Source organism: Lissotriton helveticus, chromosome 2_2, assembly GCF_964261635.1.
Source record: "Lissotriton helveticus chromosome 2_2, aLisHel1.1, whole genome shotgun sequence".
NCBI classification, from domain to species: domain Eukaryota; kingdom Metazoa; phylum Chordata; class Amphibia; order Caudata; family Salamandridae; genus Lissotriton; species Lissotriton helveticus.
In genome coordinates, this window is record NC_136060.1 from 378,187,017 (window position 1) to 378,205,334 (window position 18,318).

The following is an 18,318-nucleotide window of genomic DNA, read 5'->3' on the forward strand; positions in this document are numbered from 1 at the left end:
AACCTGTTGGGTGAATCTGCAACACTTTCTGGCATCCGAGTCAAGATCAAGACATATCTGTTCCCCTTTACAGTAGGTGCCCAGAGACTGGGGAATATGCAACATGACTAAACCTGGTCCCCGAAGACTTCCGGTAATTGGATATTCAAGCATTCCACTTGCTGAAGGACTCACGGGAGGGTAACTTAGAGAACGCTCTCAGATCCCTTAAATCCTGCATACACTTGTGGCGGTCTCTGAAACTTCCATGATGGTTTGGATCTCGCTTACTATATTTTTTCCCTGATCTCCCAGTCAAGATACCGGGTTCCTGGGTCCGGCAACTGAATACTCTGCTTATGGAATTGATATGGGAGGGCGTCCGCCACAGAGTTTCCTTGGAGGTTGGCCGGCGCCCTCCGGGTGAGGGAGGTTTAGGAGCCCCTAATTTTGAGCTGTATTTTTTAGCGGCACAGCTCCAGTGGGTCACTCAGTGGCTTGATGGAGCCCATCAGGAGATACTGGGCCCCATGGGACTGTCTAGCCATCAAGGAGCTTTACTGTCAAGACTACTCTGTCGGAGAGTGGAGATTCCTCAGCCGGAGATATCACTGGCTTTGGCCTTGAAATGGTGCTTACAGAGGATTGCGGGACGATGGCCTACCGGACAAATTTTACACCATGTATGCTGACTTGCTAACTCCTCATTTACAATGTCTTTATCACGAATCATAGGAGGGAGGTGGGCTCCCTGCTACTACATTGCAGGCGTTAGTGGTTTTGCAATTAAAGTCCGGGAGGGATGCTTTGCTTATTTAGAGCTATAGGCCAATGTCACTCCTCAACACGGACTATAAAATCCTGAGTAAGCTGTTGGCCACTCGCCTTAACCAGTTTATTGTCGCGCAAATACATTCCGATCAATGTGGCTTTGTACCTGGTCGGAGCACAGCACTCAACATCAGACAGCTACACCAAGTTATGTTAGGCACACGTGACATGGGAAATATGGAAGGCTGTATATCCCTTGATCTGAGGCAGGCGTTTGACTCCTTACGATGGGACTATATGTTCTATGCTCTCGCACAGTTTGGCATACCGGATGAATACATAGCATGGGTGCGCTTACTGTATACGAACAATACGGCGCGAGCCCGCACGGGTCGGCACATCTCAGGACAATATGTAGTGGCTCGGGGGACAAGACAGGGCTGCCCATTGTCACGTTGTTGTTCAAACTGGTGTTGGAACCACTTCTACACAGACTCCATACTTTCGAAGTCTGCTAGGGTATAACGCGTGGTCGTACGTTCCACACTGTCTCAGCATATGCGGATGATCTCATACTTTACATTAAGGATATGGGTGCTGATCCCCATCCAATGCCCTCCATTTTTGAGTCATTCCAAGGTCTTTGTGGCCTGGCCATCAATGCTGCAAAGTCGTACGCATATTTCTTTGACAGCGCTGAGAGGAGCGGACACTTTCGGTTCGGTCCCTGGGCCTTCCAAATAGCACCGGATACCTTTAAATACCTCGGTATACAAATTTATCGCAATACCTCAGACCTTCAGGTAGGTAACCTAGGGCGTGCGATTGCATCTCAAATCCCAAATTCAGTTCTGGGTCCCCCTTTCGGTGGCGGGCAGAGTGGCCATCACGAAAATGGTGCTATTGCTGCAGCTCCTTTACTTCTTCACTAACCTACCGTTACTTGTCGCCATGAGATCCTTTAAAGTATTGAACTCTTTAGTGACGGACCTAATATGGGGTACGGGGCGAAAGAAGGAGGGATGCCGGATCTGCGTGCGTATTGCTATGCTAGCCAGTTGCAGTGGCTGGCGTACTGACTTGCAGGACGCAATTTACACAAGCTGGATATGACATCGCGAGATAGAGAAAGGGGATCAGCCACAGACTCTTACTACCACAAGCCCCCCTGCTAACGTCAACACCCTACTTATTGAAACTAGCTAATACTTATTGGCGGTGTGCAGTGAGGTACACTGGAATCCGCCAATAAGTGACACAATAACCATTCCGCTGCTGGGTATCCCCACACGTTCGGGACTAACCTCTAACCGTGCCCTACAGGCATGGACTGAGGCGGGCATTATCACACTAGGAGATTTTTTTACAGAGGGTGTACTAATGTCACATGAAACGTTTGTACGCGTACATGGTGCCCCCGATATGTTGTTCCTATTACATGCACATATTACCAGATATATACGCATCACATGGTCACCCGAAGATACAGAATCACCCACGAACACACTGCTTAACATGCAATACCTAATGGGTAATGGGGCTCGACTGACAAAATGGCTAACTCGCGGGATTCAAGAGGAGAGAGCGATCTCATTACAGCCGCTAAGCGGGAAGGGGATGTGGGCCATGCATTCACAGACAAGGAATGCGACACTATAGTGGGGTTCCCCAAAAAGGTCTCTCGTAAATTTAAATTTATCCAAGTGATGTTGCTACACAGGGTGTACTTAACCCCACACAGGCTAAGCCCTATGTTTCCAGGGACTATTGATGAATGCCTGCACTGCCAAGCACCTGACACGGGATTAGTACACATGGTATGGGCTTGCCCTAGACTGAGACATTATTGGGCGACGGTATGCAAAATCTTGACGGCGGTGGCTCCAGTACACCTGAATGACACCTTGGAATACTGCATACTAGGTCTGGGACCCCGTGAAAAGAAGGACAGCTCTACCTCACGATTTGCTAACCTTGCACTCCTTCTAGCCAAGAGAGCCATAACCACACGATGGATGGCCCCTAGGGCCCCGTCCTTACAGGAATGCCACACAGAAATGGTAAGATGGGGTAAAGCAGAGGTGACAGAACTGAAAAGGGAGGAATACAGAGGCCTAAGGAAAACACTGATCTCGATGATCTGGTATGCAATGCTAGAAGAATACGCTGCAATGGATATTGTGTCCTACTAGGGTGTGCTGGGTTTGTCACATGGGGGCCTGCTCCGAGGATACAAGACACTTGAGCACCTCACATTATCAGTCTGCTATGCTGGGTAAGTTAACAGCACTGTGCAGTTCACCTACGACAGACTTTAGAACTGAGAAACACACACCTGTGGATATGGTTGATATACGAATGCTACGGTTGGATACTGAGGGCCGAGCTTGCAGGGAGGGGAGGGAAGTTGGTTAACTGTTTTTGTTAAGATATTTTAATTGAATTGAATCATTATTACGTTCCCTCCCGCACCCTCCGGTCCTCCCACATGGCTCTTCTATCTATCCCCAGATTCAAGCGGAAGAAACACGGTGGTCTTAGGTTCTCCTTCCTAGCCCCGTCCTTTTGGAATTCCTTACCTCTCCCGCTTAGGTTAGCCTCTCCCTATTCTAGCTTCAGATCTTCCCTTAAAACTCATCTTTTCACTGAGGCCTATTATTAACTTCTGCTTTTCTGTTATGTTAGTTCTGTCTCTCTCTGCTCTCTCCGAACAGCGCCAAGAAACCTAATGGTGTTAGCGCGCTCAACAAATTAATTTAACATAACATTTAACATAACAAATTACCAACCGTTTCGCTAAACATCTGTTGTAAACAAGAATGCTGAAAATGATCTGTATTGGCATACCGTTAGAGACTTATTATAATGATACTGGTCCACTATGTGTTGTCATTCAAGGATACTTATGGATGCTCGACACTGTTGATGTATATTACCCTATGATGGCTGTAAATATGTAATACCATGCTGCGTGATTATATGTCCTTTGATCGCTTGATGATGTTTGGCTCACTGCTTTGTAAAATCAATAAAAATAAAAAAACAGGATTGCGGGGATTCCACTTTATGCACCAGCGTTGCCACTGGTGATCCACTCTTCTTTTTTACAGTTGTATAATTGGCCACCTGGATGGAAGCTGGACTAGTGAGAGTGGGTGACTTAGCAGTGAACTCTGATCCTACTGGAAGATTTGGTGACCCAGTACGACTTACCCCCCCGGACAATTTGTTACATACGAAGCAATGACACGAAGTGCTGGAGACTTTTGGTCGGGCCTAATTAACCTAAGACACATGCAGCGCTACAGCCTATGGGAACTGCACAACACCTGGTGACATGGTTCTATAAGTCGCTATTGGGAATGGTTCGGAAACTGCTAGTGGCAATCGGTGAGAGATGGAGGCACTGTTGGGGAAGGTGAGAACTCAGACTCAGAGTTATGTAAAATCCTGGCATACCCCAAGAAAGTCTCCAAGAATACATGGCTGAAATAAAACCAATGTAATTATGTCCACAGGACCTATTTGCCGACCCACAGACTGTAGGTCATGTATGGAAGGGAGTCACAAACCTGCCCCAGATGTACATTCATAGATGCAGATTTTTGTCACATGACCTGGAGCTCTCCCCAGCTGCGGCCCTTCTGGAAGACAATGACATGTACACTTAATACAACCCTGGGCCATACTTTTTTCCTTCACTTTGGAAACCTGCCTACTGGGGTTGGACTTAGACCTCAGGCACAGAAAGTGGGCACCTGGCTCTGGGCAAGAGACGCATGGCAATGACGTGGAAACCTGGGGTGGAACCAGCGGCTCAGACTTGGGTGGAGGTTCGATGTCACGGTTTGGGCTAGAGCAGAAGAGAGCCCTTATTAGGGAAGATGCCTGTGGAGTGCAACAACGTCCAGCTGAGCGGCTGTGTGCAGAGGTGCTAGAGTTCTGGGAACACCCAGAGAAGGATGCACGGGAAGATATGGAGGGACACGACATGCCATCCGAGAGAGCCAGAGATGACAGATGAGGAAGATGATGCATGTTAGAAGTGATGAGTGGCTGCACCGCTTAAGGCAAATCTGCATCTTCCCATGGATGCCGAACCGAGGAACACTGGAGGTTGTGGCCCCTCTCTCCTCTGTCCCCGATAATCTACTCTTAATTGACACAACAGTGGAGCCCGCCCCCTTCTCTCCCACCCCAGGTTACTCGTGGCCCCAGATTTTCTCATTTTGGAAAGCTCTGAAGCTGCTACGTCAGATTGGTGGACTGACCCAGAGACAGTTTGGATTGCCCTTTTGTTTGTTTCACAAATTTAAATGTACCGGACTCTACAAATTGCCTTAATGATACCCCTGAATGTCACAATGAGTAAAAATATGACCTGGAGGGGATAGCAAAAGCATCCCTGCACCTAAATGATTGACGAGGGTGGCTAAATTATAAATACAGATGAGGGAACGACTGTCGAAAGAAGTATCTTACATGATTCACTGGTGCCATTCGAAAATCAGTAGTGCTGAACCCAACTCCACCAACTGTCGTGACCGCAACGCTATACTACAAACGGCATGAGTAGCTCCTCCGTTACGCCTAGAGAACTCTGTAATTTCATTCTTCCCGGACTACTTACTTTACTGATTTTAATCAATCAAACCATGAAGCATTTTATTTTAAGATGACTGAGAAGTCCTCTTCCAAAGTTAGACTTACCCACACAAAATTGTTATATTCCAAGTCCTTTATTGACCAATTGGCTGTTGGGGGCTATGAGCTGTGGAAAGATGCTATTGATCTTAAATCTGTTTGGGGTTCTAAAAAGTGGCAAGTGCAAGGCACTGAGGCTTTGCATCGTGCATGTCTCATCCCGAACCATATGTTGTTTCTGAATTCGACTATTTCACAAACCACCTGCTTTGGATTGGCTATGTCTAAAAAACTAAATGCTCCCTCTATTCCTACTTTGGGGGAATGCCCCAGTTGGAACAATCACACCAGTAGATCCCTTGGTGATTTACAGACTCTGCTACTAAATTCATCTTTTAACATTTCCAGTTTGGATCCCCAAGATTGGCTGTTATGGCAAAAATGTGCAGATTCATGCCAGCATAGTTTTCTGGGTTTGGCCCCTGGCTATACACAGGTTAGGGTGGATCCCCATTTTGAGAGTGACCATTCTGTCACTACCTATTCTGTGGGCAAGCTATGTCAGAACTGGCTCAAACACTACACTTTAGCGTCAGTTAAGCTTCATCTGTCTAAATTGACTGACGATGTTGATTTGAATGACTTTGTAAAAGGTCCTGCAGCAGGCAGGTCCAAAAGGTGGATTAATGCGGTTTACAACTAAGTTTGGAAACTGTCCCAAATTGAAGCTGCTTCTAGGTTAAGAGCTATTGATCAAGCTAATTTAGAAAAAGTGCTTGCCGTTGTAGATAACAGCATTAACACACTTTCTTCCCGAATTTACACATTAGATAATATTGTTTCTTCTGTTGTTGATATTGTGCAAGATGAAGTCTCAGTTTTGTACCATGGTCAAAATCAATTGCGTTCTATTATGCAGTTTGCATGGACTTTACAAACGTTGAAGGCTGGGAAAGTGCCTTGGGACTACATGAACAGGTCATCGCTATTTTTGCCCTTTAATTTGAATGTTAAGCAACAATTTAGGTCTACGAAAGATGCTACATTTTCACTATTGCACATTCAAAAGTTAGAACCCTTACCGTTTTCTGTGGCCGAAACAAATTCTGCGCTTTGACTTATTCATGGGTTAATAACTCCACCTTTTCCACTGTTTAAATTCAGAGCATGCATGAAGCACTATGCCATAGGCAGATATGAGCCATTAGGTAGCACATATCTCCATGAAGTTTGGTCTCTGCCCTTTACCTATAGGTGCTTAAGGGAAGGAAAGGAAGTGTATTTGAAAGGTGCACTTCCACACCAGATCACTCAGTCTGTAGGACTATACAATTGCACGGTTCTTGTAATCAGGAAGCACCGAATTTGGCCTGTATTTTAAAAGGTACACCAGCCCCAGCAATTACACCTACTTTCACATTGTTAGCAAACGGTAGTTATTTGTTATTAAATAATGAAGATTGCTGTGGTATGCTGGCAGGGATACCGTACATAGTGACTGTCTCCCAACGTGTAGTCTGTTGTAAGAATGTGCCGTTTCCTCCTCCACATAGGAAGCTGGATATATCCATCTGGCCTTCGATTCCGACCTTGAAAGCAGAGTTCAACAAGATGAGTCTAATAAAGGGCCCTTTTGTCTCAAAAAGAAGCCGCCCTTACATCTGCGCGTGAAACATTCGTCCTTCATGTGGCTAATACTCGTACTGAGGTACATGCCTTATTAAATACGGATCTCTTCGTGCATTTTGGAGCGTTGATTCCCACTATATTTAATGCCTCGTCGACCTCGGCCTTGGCACACTTTTTTAGAGTAGTAAGTTCTGGCCTTGTGACTTCATTCCCAACTATATTTGGTGTGATACCAGCATTTTTTCATTCTATTTTTTTCCAGCGGCTTTGGTGGTTTCCCGTTAATTTTTGCCTTGGCTGCCGATGTACTGCTGTTAATTTGCTTGCTCCAAAATGGTTGCACATTCTGGGCCCCACGACAATCTGCCCCGGCTGCTCCAACTTTGTGATCGGATCATTGAAAACTATGGATCGCAGCCTCTGGCTACTTTGAGTGTGGCGTATGGTTTATCTTTCCGGTTTTCGTACTTTAGATGCGTGCAGCCAGTTTTCCACTGGCTGGATTGCAGTTCTGAATGGGCTCTGGATTTGTGTCTCTGCAATACGGTGTCTGCTAACCCTGATTATGATCTACTAATGAGTCCCTTAGTTGCTCATTAACTAGACTGTTCTGGTATCGGAATAATGGCCTGCACAGTGGCACATGGAGTCCTTGGAAATTGGAATATATGGACTGCAGCCCATGATTTTCTGGCACGCAGTTATCTTGAAGAACACCCAAGTTGTCCCCTGATGGTGCTAGAGGCTCAGACAGTTGAAGAACACGTGTGTTCTTTTCCATTATTGAATTGGATGGCTGAAATGTTTGCGGACGATAACGACTTCCTATTGGAGGCTGTTGCAAAGTACTGTGCCTATACGCTGTTGGATTGAAGTGGACATTTTTTTCCTCCTTCATACACATAATGACTAATGATACATATTTTTTTCTACGCATTATAAGGGTTTTGATAGACTATACCCCTGTTGCGTTTTTGTTTCTCCATTTCTTTTGGTTTCCAATTCGGATTTTACTCCCAATTATGCAATTTGGCGATATTTTGAACTTGGTTCTGTCTCATTCGAACTTGAACTCTGCGTTCTAAAAACTGCCCCACTTCTTGTGCGTTCTCCGATCAAGGGAGGTTGTAGTGAGGGCTGAACCTGGTTGCGCACATTGCCATGTTAGCATAGGCTTATTAGAAGTTTAAACGCCATTTTTCCTTTTGCTGCTTTTGCACACTGCATATAACTTTTGTTGTAATTTAGGCTGCGTGAATTCCTTCAGAGAAAAGCTGGTTTTCGGCATCCCTAGACTTACATCGCGACCCTAGTCTGCACAGTGAGTGCTAAAGCCTCCCAAGGTTATCATAACAAAGTAGCTGTTGTTCGGGCTGATCGGCTCACGTTTTAGCCATAACATACATGTAGCTGAAGCCAACGTGATTCCGGCACCTTTAATATTGCACTGTAAGCATGATTTCAGGCACTTGGAAGAATTTCATTTCCATAGAGAAAGAGCTTTTGGCAGATCCTGATGTGATTCACTCCTGCTGATCTTAGAGGTATGGGGTCCCCCACACAAGCTTAAGAGACCTTCTATATTTTATAAAACATAATTCCTAGCAAGGAAGGGTGATTTACTAGGCGCTATAATACCTGTTTTCACCATCATTGTAATATGATTTCTCCTTCTGTGTTTTATGGAGTTGTAACAATGCTGATCATATTATTCCTAATCATATGCCTGCTTATGTTAGCAAAAATACTGCATCTTAGAGCACGTGGTCAAAATAAATATTTTAACCTTTCCAGTGTCTCTTTTTAGGTCTTGCACCTGCTGAGGCAGCGCGAAGCGCTGTCGCCAGCGAGTCCTATAGTCGTCGACTATGCTTTCAAGGGTTTTAAGGGAGACAGGAGATGGGCCCGAGCAGGCTGCAGGCCGGACTCGGAATGTGGACGCGTGGGTGAACACGCACGTAGCGCGATGTGCCCATCTCATGTCCCCCTTACGTCCTCACCAGGCTCACATAATTTCTTTGTTTTCAAAATGCGCACACGCGCTCTAAATGTACATCACAACCTACTTACTAGCTCATGTGGGGACTGTGCATTGGTCTTGTGTCTTCAGCGGCTTACTGCACCACCGCGTGAGTCTCCGTCTTGATCACAGGAGCCCCGAAAGAAATCTTACTTTGGCCGCAGCATGCAGCATTCACGTAGGCGGGGTAGGTTCCCGCCGGACTTCTGCTATATGTTTTTCCTTGGGCGCTTTGGCGGCCCCCTCCCTCAGCCGCGTGGTTCGCGCCGCACTCACTAAAGTGCCGCGGATTTTCATGTCCGCAAGCGCAGCCACTGGGCACGAGCCGCGCACAGAACACATGAAAGATCCACGTACAGCGCATGCGCGGGCAGCCCTCGCCCTCCCAGGTCTCCTCACGGGCCGGATGCTTTTTGTTTCGCATTTTTTTTTTTTTTAAGTGTGCGATGTTGCGCTTTAGTAGACCCCCTTTCTGCCTTGGGAAGCAGGCGCGTGGGGTGTAGTGTGTTGTGGCACAGCTGTGAACAGGACGCGCCCCTTCCTGCACACAGCTTATATACACAACAGCCTGGCCCTGCGGGTGAATAACTTCCTCCATGCTGCTCTTCAGGAGTGACGCGGTCCCGGCTCTGACGACACGGTGTTGTGTCGGCGTGCACTGAGTGCAGAGTTGTAGTTTTTTAATTTATTTATTCTTATTTATTGTATGCGTTTTTATATAGCACAGACTTTACCCGAAGGTGTCAAAGCGCTTCACAATAGGAACAGTAATGATACATGAGAAAATTACAAGTGAACAAATTACAAAAGCAAACGTTACATTACATGAGGCAAAGGTGACAATTGTGAGCAAACAAAATACAAGAGGTAGCAAACGGTGCACTACAGGAGGAAAACGTAGCATGTGTGCAAGGTACAAGGTGTTCTACGGGGAGGGGACACTGCAGGTAGGAGGGCCCTAGCGGGCCGAGCCACTCCAGGGCAGCGTGCGCGCTATTTATGACTTGTTATAAATGAACATAGAACCATTGTGTCCTCACCCCCATCCTGGGCGAGAGAACCATTAGTGAACTAGAAAGCACATTAACCCTGTATATGGAACAGATTCTTAAACACAGGGCAACAATAAGTTTTGTACAGCTTGTATTCGGGACCTGCCCGTATATAAAGTTGCTTTCATATTGGATACTAAAAAAAAGAGATCACAATTTGGTTAAGCAAAAAGTCGCAATAAATGCAGGTTTTCTGGTTTCACTTAGTAGAAAATAGCCACCAAAAAGGTATCCATTGTTTCTCTCCTTTTTACCTCACTGTGCAATAAGGTAGAAGGAGGTGGGGCAGCTATGATAGTGTTATCAGCGCCCCACGGAACTGAGTAAGGCACGTTTATGTCTTGTTTTTCATGTAGCCGTTCTCTTCGGTATGTTTTAATGGAGCTCATGCTAAACTGTTCTACATATCGTTGTGTATTTTAAGATGGGCAGTAATCGGGTTGCAATCTATAGTTGTTTTTTTGCAAAAGTTAGATTTTATGTGATAAGTTTATGGCTGACACAAAATGCTCTGCATTTTAATGTATGCATTTTAATGTACTTTTAGATAAACACCATATTGCTGTTTTTTTTGCCTTTTTGTAACCAAGTTCTGCGCTCCTCTGCAGGATGTGGCTTTGCTTCATTGTGGGTCACATTGACGGTTTGTAGTCCTTTACCTTCTTTCTCTAAAATTCACTGCAGCCTCTATAGAGCCAGAACCTATGGTGAGGAGCTTGCTTGGAGGCAACGTAATGGGCTTCGGTTCTGTAGCTGATGAGGTGTAGGTGTTGACTCAGAGCATTTATGCTCAATAAGGCCATGTTGTGTGCTTAGTCTTTAAAGCTCGGTTCATGTCTTATCGGTTGTTTGTTGGGTTTTAGTTCAGGCACTACGTTTGGGTTAGTTTGCTTCATTATGAAAACTATTGTAGGGGATTTTTTTTCATAATGAAAATTTGTATTTGCTCCAGCTTTTATTTTTTGTGGGGAGGGGGGTTGAGGAGGAGCTTTTGTTATGCTAGAATTTTGTAAAGTCGAGGGGTGTTCTTTGGGTAAATTTGCTCAGGCATGTTTACTGTTTCAGAGGGCATGTGATCTGGTGTTGATGGCAGAGCAGGGTTTTGCTCCGGTGGTTATTTTATGTAAACTGTACAAAGCTGTATCTCCTCCACTCAGTTCGCCTTTGACATTTTATGCATATCAGATAAAATGTTGGGTCTCCAAGCGTTTGTGGAGGTTTAGGACAAGCAAGAGAATGTTTAGGAATAAATACATGTTAAGTGGCTTGGTCTAGGACTCCCAAACAAACAAAAACAAGCATTTGCAATGCAATAGGTCTTGCATTTACGCGGGTTTGAGCTATTGACATTGCAAATGACAATGCCTTTTATTTTTGATTTCGTTTTTAAAACATAAATAAAAGGCATGGTCATTTACAATGCCAGTAGCTTAAACTCTTGTTAATGCGAGACCTATTGCATTGCAAATGCTTGTTTTCATAGATTATTGAGAGGGTGCTTGCAAGAATGAGTTAGTGGGTGGATGAATCGATGCATATGTGCAAGAATAAGTTGCATGTCTGACGATGTTAGTAAATGTTGCTCTGGCAACTACGTCATTGTGTGTGTGTATATGACTGCATATAGCCGGCTTCTAAGTTTAATTTTTTTTTACATTTTTTAATGCGAGCATATGCCTCTGAGGCAGCAGTATTTTTTCTTTTTTGTACTTGATCTTTTAAATTAGCTTGCATTTGCCTGTTCTGGAAGGGGATGTCCTGGTCTCCCACTCACAGCTCTTACTTCGGGCCTCCCCCATGGCACTTGTCTAAACAATGCAGGTGATGTCACAGGGACATTTTAAGCTAGAGTAATATTGTGTAAATTGGAATTATTTGGCTGTATTACAGGTTATATTTTTTGTCTGATTTTCGTGTAGCATTGGCAAGCAGCACACACACTCAAGGACACAAATTCATGCATAATTGATATCCTCAATGTGTGCCACAGCCCTTATTTGAAATACATTAACCAGGCCGTGACATTTGCAAATAAGGGAACAACCCTCGGCAGGTCAGCAGAGATAAACAAGCATTTGCAATGCAATAAGTCACATTACTAAAAGTTTTAGCTATTGACGTTCCAATTAATGCAACGTAATTAGCTCAAACTTTAAGTAATGCGAGACCTATTGCATTGCAAATGCTTGTTTTACTCCTGATGTGGACTGGTATGAGTATAATGAAAGAGTGTTCTTGCTTCCCACCATTCCTGAGTATAACATAAGTGGCATGTTCTGGGTTGTCTAATCATTGGTTCATTTGCTAAAGGACGAAGAGCTAATGTGACACTGATGCTAGCTGGTTAGGGTTTCTAGGTACTGAGGTGAGTTTTTTGGTCCACCACAATTCACTGAGGTCCTGGGTCTCTGTGCACAGTTCTGTGTAGGAGCAGATTCCCTGCAACAGTGCACTGATGCGTGCAGCATGTCCCAATAGTGAATTACAGCCATTTTCGTTTTTCACTATTGCAAGGCTAACTGTTCCCCATAGGCCAGGATGGGCAGTTTGATTATTACATCTTATAATCCTAACTGACTCAGGGAACTAGGTAGAAATTAGAGTTTAGTATGCCTGTACTCAGAATGATAAAGTGCATCTTTTAGCGAAGTTGGTTTTAACATTGTGTTTGAAAATACCACTTTTAGAAAGTAAGTATTTTCTTGTCAAACCATCTAAGCCTGCCTCTGCTAGGTTATGTATTCCTTGTCTGAAGTTTGAGTGATAGGGGCTGGGGGATTCCAGGAGACTGGGTGAGTCAGCACAGGGCTGTATAGAGAGATCTGCATGTAGATGGGTGGGAGGAGTTGTACCTGAGACCTGAATAGGGCTGTGCCTTCCCTCCACAATACTGGCTTCACCTCCTGTGGTGAGTCTGATGTCCCTGCCCTACATTGTGAAAGGAAAGAAGGAGTCTTGTCAACAAAGTGCTCCAGGACTGACTAGAACTCATTTGGACTAGGCAAAGGCCTCTTTGCCTTCAGAGAACAAAGAGAAACTGTGTATGAAAAGGGGGACCCAGACTCCAGAATTTTAGATCACTTTGGGAAACAAGAAAAAACCTTTGCTGAGGAGAGGAACCAGAGTGACTGAGGCGAGGAACCAGAGTGACTGAAGAGAGACTTTCCCTAAGTGTGAGGGATTGGCCTGCAGTGGTTGCCTGACTGCCAAAGAGAGAAGAAAATACTTTGTGGTACTTTTATTCAATTTGTGAAGGATCTCCAAAGGCTTGCGAAAGAGCTTGCCTCCTGCTGAAGTTTCAGGGACAACAGACTTCACCCACTTCTTTGGAAGTGCCTGCAGTTATGTTGGGCTTTCTGAGGGACTGCGTGTCGCAAGGAGCTGGAAGCGCAACGCACAAAGAAGTGTCGCCGAACTGCCGCTTCACAACACAAAAGTGTCTTGCATCGTCGGAGAAAAGGATCGACTTTGCACCAGACGCATCATCGGAGAAGCGTGAAAGTGTCGCCGCTGCAGATGTTGCATCGTTGCCGAAGCGCCTCGCATCGCCGAAGAGGATCGACGTTGCATCAGACGCCGCGGCATCACCTGGAAGCGGGTCGCAGGATCTGTCGCGGCTCCGAAGAATCATTGAGTCGCCGCAAGGCGGTCATGCCTCGTGTCGCATCAAGAAGAAGACGCCATATTTGTTTCATCGCATCACGGTGTTGCGGGCCGCATCGCCACGGAAGTGCAGTAAGAAACCGACGCATCACCTCCCCTCGCTGAGAAGAACCAACGCATCCCCTACACCTCAGTAGGGACCCGACGCATCACCGTGAGGACAATATCCACGTCTATAATTGCATATCTGGATCGTATTTTTGGATCTTATAAGGATTTCTTGACTCTGGTTCGTTGCTTTTGGATAGACTCGTGGTCCTGCGCACCTCAAGTGGACATTGGGATACTCCCCAACAGTATTTATGCCTTGACAAAGTCTTAGTGCAAGACGAAACACGTGTTGGCAAATTACGTGCTGGGAGATCTTATATGAAATTTTTTAACACTAATAAAGAATTGATGAAATCAGAAGAAGATTAACATTGAATTTACTTTGCACTACTTGGATCTTCATTCTTGGAGTTTATGTTTGTTGTATTTTTTGCTCTATTGTCTATAGAGGGTAGATTGATCTCTTAATAAGCAACCACTTAGCTAGGACTTAAAAGATAGAACTTATAAGGTGTGCTTTGGTTAAGCCTCAATTCAGTACTCCTTTTCCAAGAGTTGGCCACGACAACTAAACTACTTCTTTGGGATGGGGAGGCCCCCACACATTGCCCTGCCAATACTGACCAGGGGCTCCTTCGTAGGGCGACATAAAACTGTACTACTGGGCAACTCAACTGCTAGTAGTTAATGGGTGGTCATTTGAGTCCTAGAGGGAAACAGCCAAGCAGACAGCCATATCATATGAGCCGGGTGAGTTACCCGAGACACCCATACAGTGCCAGAAGGCCCCCGCCTGCCCCCCTGGCGTCCACCCCAACGCAGGGAGAAGGCTACCAAGACACTAGGAGGGGACGATAACATTGGAGATGCCCCTTTTGGATTCTGGGATGCTCACAGACCTGCAACAACTAGAGGGGTGGACTCAATGGGATAGAATAGGGATCAACAAGCTGTGGGAGGAGTGGGGGTGCAAGGGGCTCCTTCTGTTTGAGGAACTCCAGAACCAATATGAGTTGGCTAACACCCAACACTACAGATATCTGCAACATCTAGCAGGGTATACAGAGAAAGTCTGTAAGGTGTCGTACGAAAATCCCCATGAATATCGAATACTAGCAGCCCCACTGCATAGACGTGCGGCGTCCCAGATTTACAGAATCCTGCTGACCAAAGCTACTCCTCGCTAACGTCACTGAAAGACTGGTGGGAAAAAGACCTAAGTAAACCAGAGGACAAGGATTGGGGTGAGGCATGTCGACATCCACAGGAAGTGGTAATCAAAGTAAGCTGAGGCCTGGTAAAGTTGAAAATCCTCCATAAGGCATACTAAACGTGAACCACGTTGCCCCACATGGGGAAGACATATGCCTGAGAGGCTGTAGACAATCAGGAACACTACTACATATGCTGTTGGGCTGTCAGTGGGTGGGCGACTGGTTCGGGGAGTCTACCGTGGGAGACAGAACGGTGTACCTGGCTTTGGCAACCCTTGGAATATGGGAGAGCAGACACTGCCCGAATACACTCTGCTGTGATGCAACATAGTCCTCATGGTGGCCAGAAGGGACCTCGTGTAGTGGAAATGCCCCAATTGTGGAACATTGGGCGACCAACAGAGACTGGTGTATGTTGGGAGAGAAATCAGTTTACAAATCCCGAGGATACCCAAGGAAATTTGAGTAACTATGGGGCCCATGGCAAGAATGCAGAAACACAGGCTAACCTCTAAGGTGCGGGAGGACTGAAAAGAGACTAGGAGTGGTGGGAACCTAACAGCTTGGTTAAATATATCGAGAACCAATTCTGAGGCTTTGAAAGGGCAATGGGGTGAGATACAAGTGGGTGGGGGGGCCTCAGGGTCCCCAGAATTATTGGACGCTGCTGGCTGCAGGACATGCAGGCTTTAGCTAGCAGAGGTTCAGAGCAGGAGACAGGCCGGTAGGACTGGTGCACGAAGTAGTTGTCATTGTCCAACTCTGCGGGTTGGGACCAATGGGTCCCTTCCCTGGGTGTTTACACCCCCTAGTATGCCACCCTCCAGTATGAGGGGGCAAAGGCCTCTTCCTGATTAGAGGGGTCCCTCCATCTCCAGGATGGCGAGGACTAAAAAGTGGCTTTCACCCCCCAATAGGGGTGGGATTGGCAAAGGTGGGCACACATCCCTTCCTGGCTAGGTTTTCCCGCCCGTTCTCGCACCCAAACTGGGGGTCAGAACCAATAGGAGCCAATTGCTGATAGCATCAAAAGGCTGTGGGCAGCTAACAAAAGGTAGCAGTTCTTTGAAGCTTCCTCTTCGAGGACCCTGCCCTTCCTAGGGGAGAAGGCATGACACGTCTGCCCAGAATTAGTTTCCAGACTCCAGAGAGCAGGGGCTCTCTACCCAGGGATCCAGAAACATGTCTGGTGGTGGCAGACAGCTGGGAGCCAGTCAGGAACCACACCAGGGTTGGTCGTTTTTCAGAAGGGATCTCTAAGATGCCCTCGGAGTATATTTTTCATTACATTCCACACTGGAATCAGTGTGGGTTTAATGTGATGGGAAGTTTTATACCAGACTTCAGTAAAGCCATCATGGAGCTGTGGAGTTCGCATTGACAAAATCCCAGCCCATGCATTAAAAGTGGCTTCACTGCACTTACAATGTCTGTGAAAGGCACAGACACTGTAGGGGCATAGTGATCTTACAGCTATGCCCTCACCTGGGTATGGTGCACCCTATCTTTAGGGCTGTAAGGCCTGCTGGAGGGGTAACCTACCCATGCTATAGGCAGTGTTGGTGGGCATGGAAAACAGGGGCGTGTGCCATGTTGACTCTTTAGTTTGATCTGCCCCAAAACACCCAGTCTCCATTGGCAGGGTGGGGGTGTTAAGGTGAGGGGTCTTGGAGGGTGGTATAATATATGCTGCAGCCCTCAGAGGCCCTCTCCGATCATCAGGGGTACCTTCTACCAGGGATCTACAGGTAGCCCAGAGGTGTGCCAATTGTAGCTACAAAGGTACAGTTTTAGGAAAGAGCATAGGTGCCAGGGCCTGGTTAGCAGGGTCGCAGCACCCATTCAGTCAAAGTTGGCATCATGTATCCGGCAAAACTATCTAGATATAAGGGGCAACCATGCAAAAAGGGGCACTTTCCTACATGACTTGATGGGTATTTTTGTGAAAGGTAAACGATCAATGAGAAGCAGTTATACAAAAATAAAAATGATAAACTGATACAATTTCCTCATCAGCAGAGAAAGGGTTGCTCTCCCTGAAATAGTTACAATTTTAAAGCTCTAACTTAATCAATGTTTTGTTTCTTGCTTCAAAAACATCACATCTATATGTAAACCACTCTAGAAGGTAGTTTGACTAGGTATGGGTTGGTGGTTCCTAAACTTCTCAAGTATCTGACCGCTGTGCTGCTGCAATGAAATACTTGAATATATGGCTAATCCCCACACTATTATGGATGCTCACAGCCAGCCCACGCAGCAAGAGGCACACTGACTTTCTTTGGATCTATTAAGGGTAAGCATATTAGATCCCAATTGCTGTATGTCCCAATCTGCCAATTTGGAGTTGCGTTAACTACCCATATGGATAGAGGTTTCAGTTTCATAATGGAAAGTGTGGGGACATCCCCATCAACTGGTGTGGTATCTGTAATTCCGGCCAGATCCTACTACTCCAAATTACTTGCCTTAGTACATCACGGGCAGAGATTCCAATGAAAACTGCAGGAAGCTCTTGTACATTGATTACTAACATATATCACGGACACACACAACCTGCTCAATCCACTCTCTACCCAATTTTGTGCTTGACCAGTTAAGGCCCAGTGTTCTCTAATGATGCTTAGGCATTCTTGCAATGACAGGGTCCCTAATAGCGAAGAATCCAAGACATTTGTGGTGGCATAAATGAATTATGTAAGCCAATAAGCGGCTACCATGTCATCAGATGAAGGGACAATTATGGATTTGGCGGTAACTTCGAAAGATAAACTCCTTGTCCCATAGTCAATTCAGGTCACGATTAGAATTTGCATACTGTTTGGTTGTTAAGCCCCTCTTTCAATAATCCCAACATGCTCATTAGGACTCATATTGGTCAATAGTCTCTTTACTGAGGGACTTCACTTTTTTTTGTAACCGAGACTTAGAATTTGAATAGTGGTTAAAAATCTTAAGCTTTTGAAATCAACCTTCTACCAAGTACAGTGCTATGCTACAATGGTTTTTATTGTTCCAGAAGGCAAAACCAGGTGGTTTCTTACCTGAGAAACACTGGTGAAATCCGAGCCAATGGATCTATCCATAAACTGTGTACCATTTATTGAAACCTATGCAGGAAAAAAGAAAAAAAGTTAACAGGTTTCAGAAGAGGTCTGCTTCAGCGAATCATAACAGATCGGACGTAATTAGTTGCTGCAGCACTATACTATGAAGCAGACAAACAATGGTCTGTTTACACAATATGAAAGCTCAAGAGTTAAAAACAAATGCTACATAAGAAACTCAATCCTAT

At 45.6% G+C, this 18,318-nt stretch overlaps 1 protein-coding gene across 2 annotated transcripts in view; it reads right to left on the bottom strand.

Annotated features, from left to right (window-relative positions):
• FAM193A (family with sequence similarity 193 member A) overlaps positions 1-18,318 on the bottom strand; it is a 542,579-nt gene that overhangs the window by 453,426 nt on the left and 70,835 nt on the right. For both annotated transcript variants that reach the window (XM_078678579.1, XM_078678578.1), the window contains exon 2: positions 18,068-18,133. In XM_078678579.1, coding sequence (XP_078534705.1) covers positions 18,068-18,133 — 66 coding nt within the window. The remainder of the gene's footprint in view (positions 1-18,067; positions 18,134-18,318) is intronic.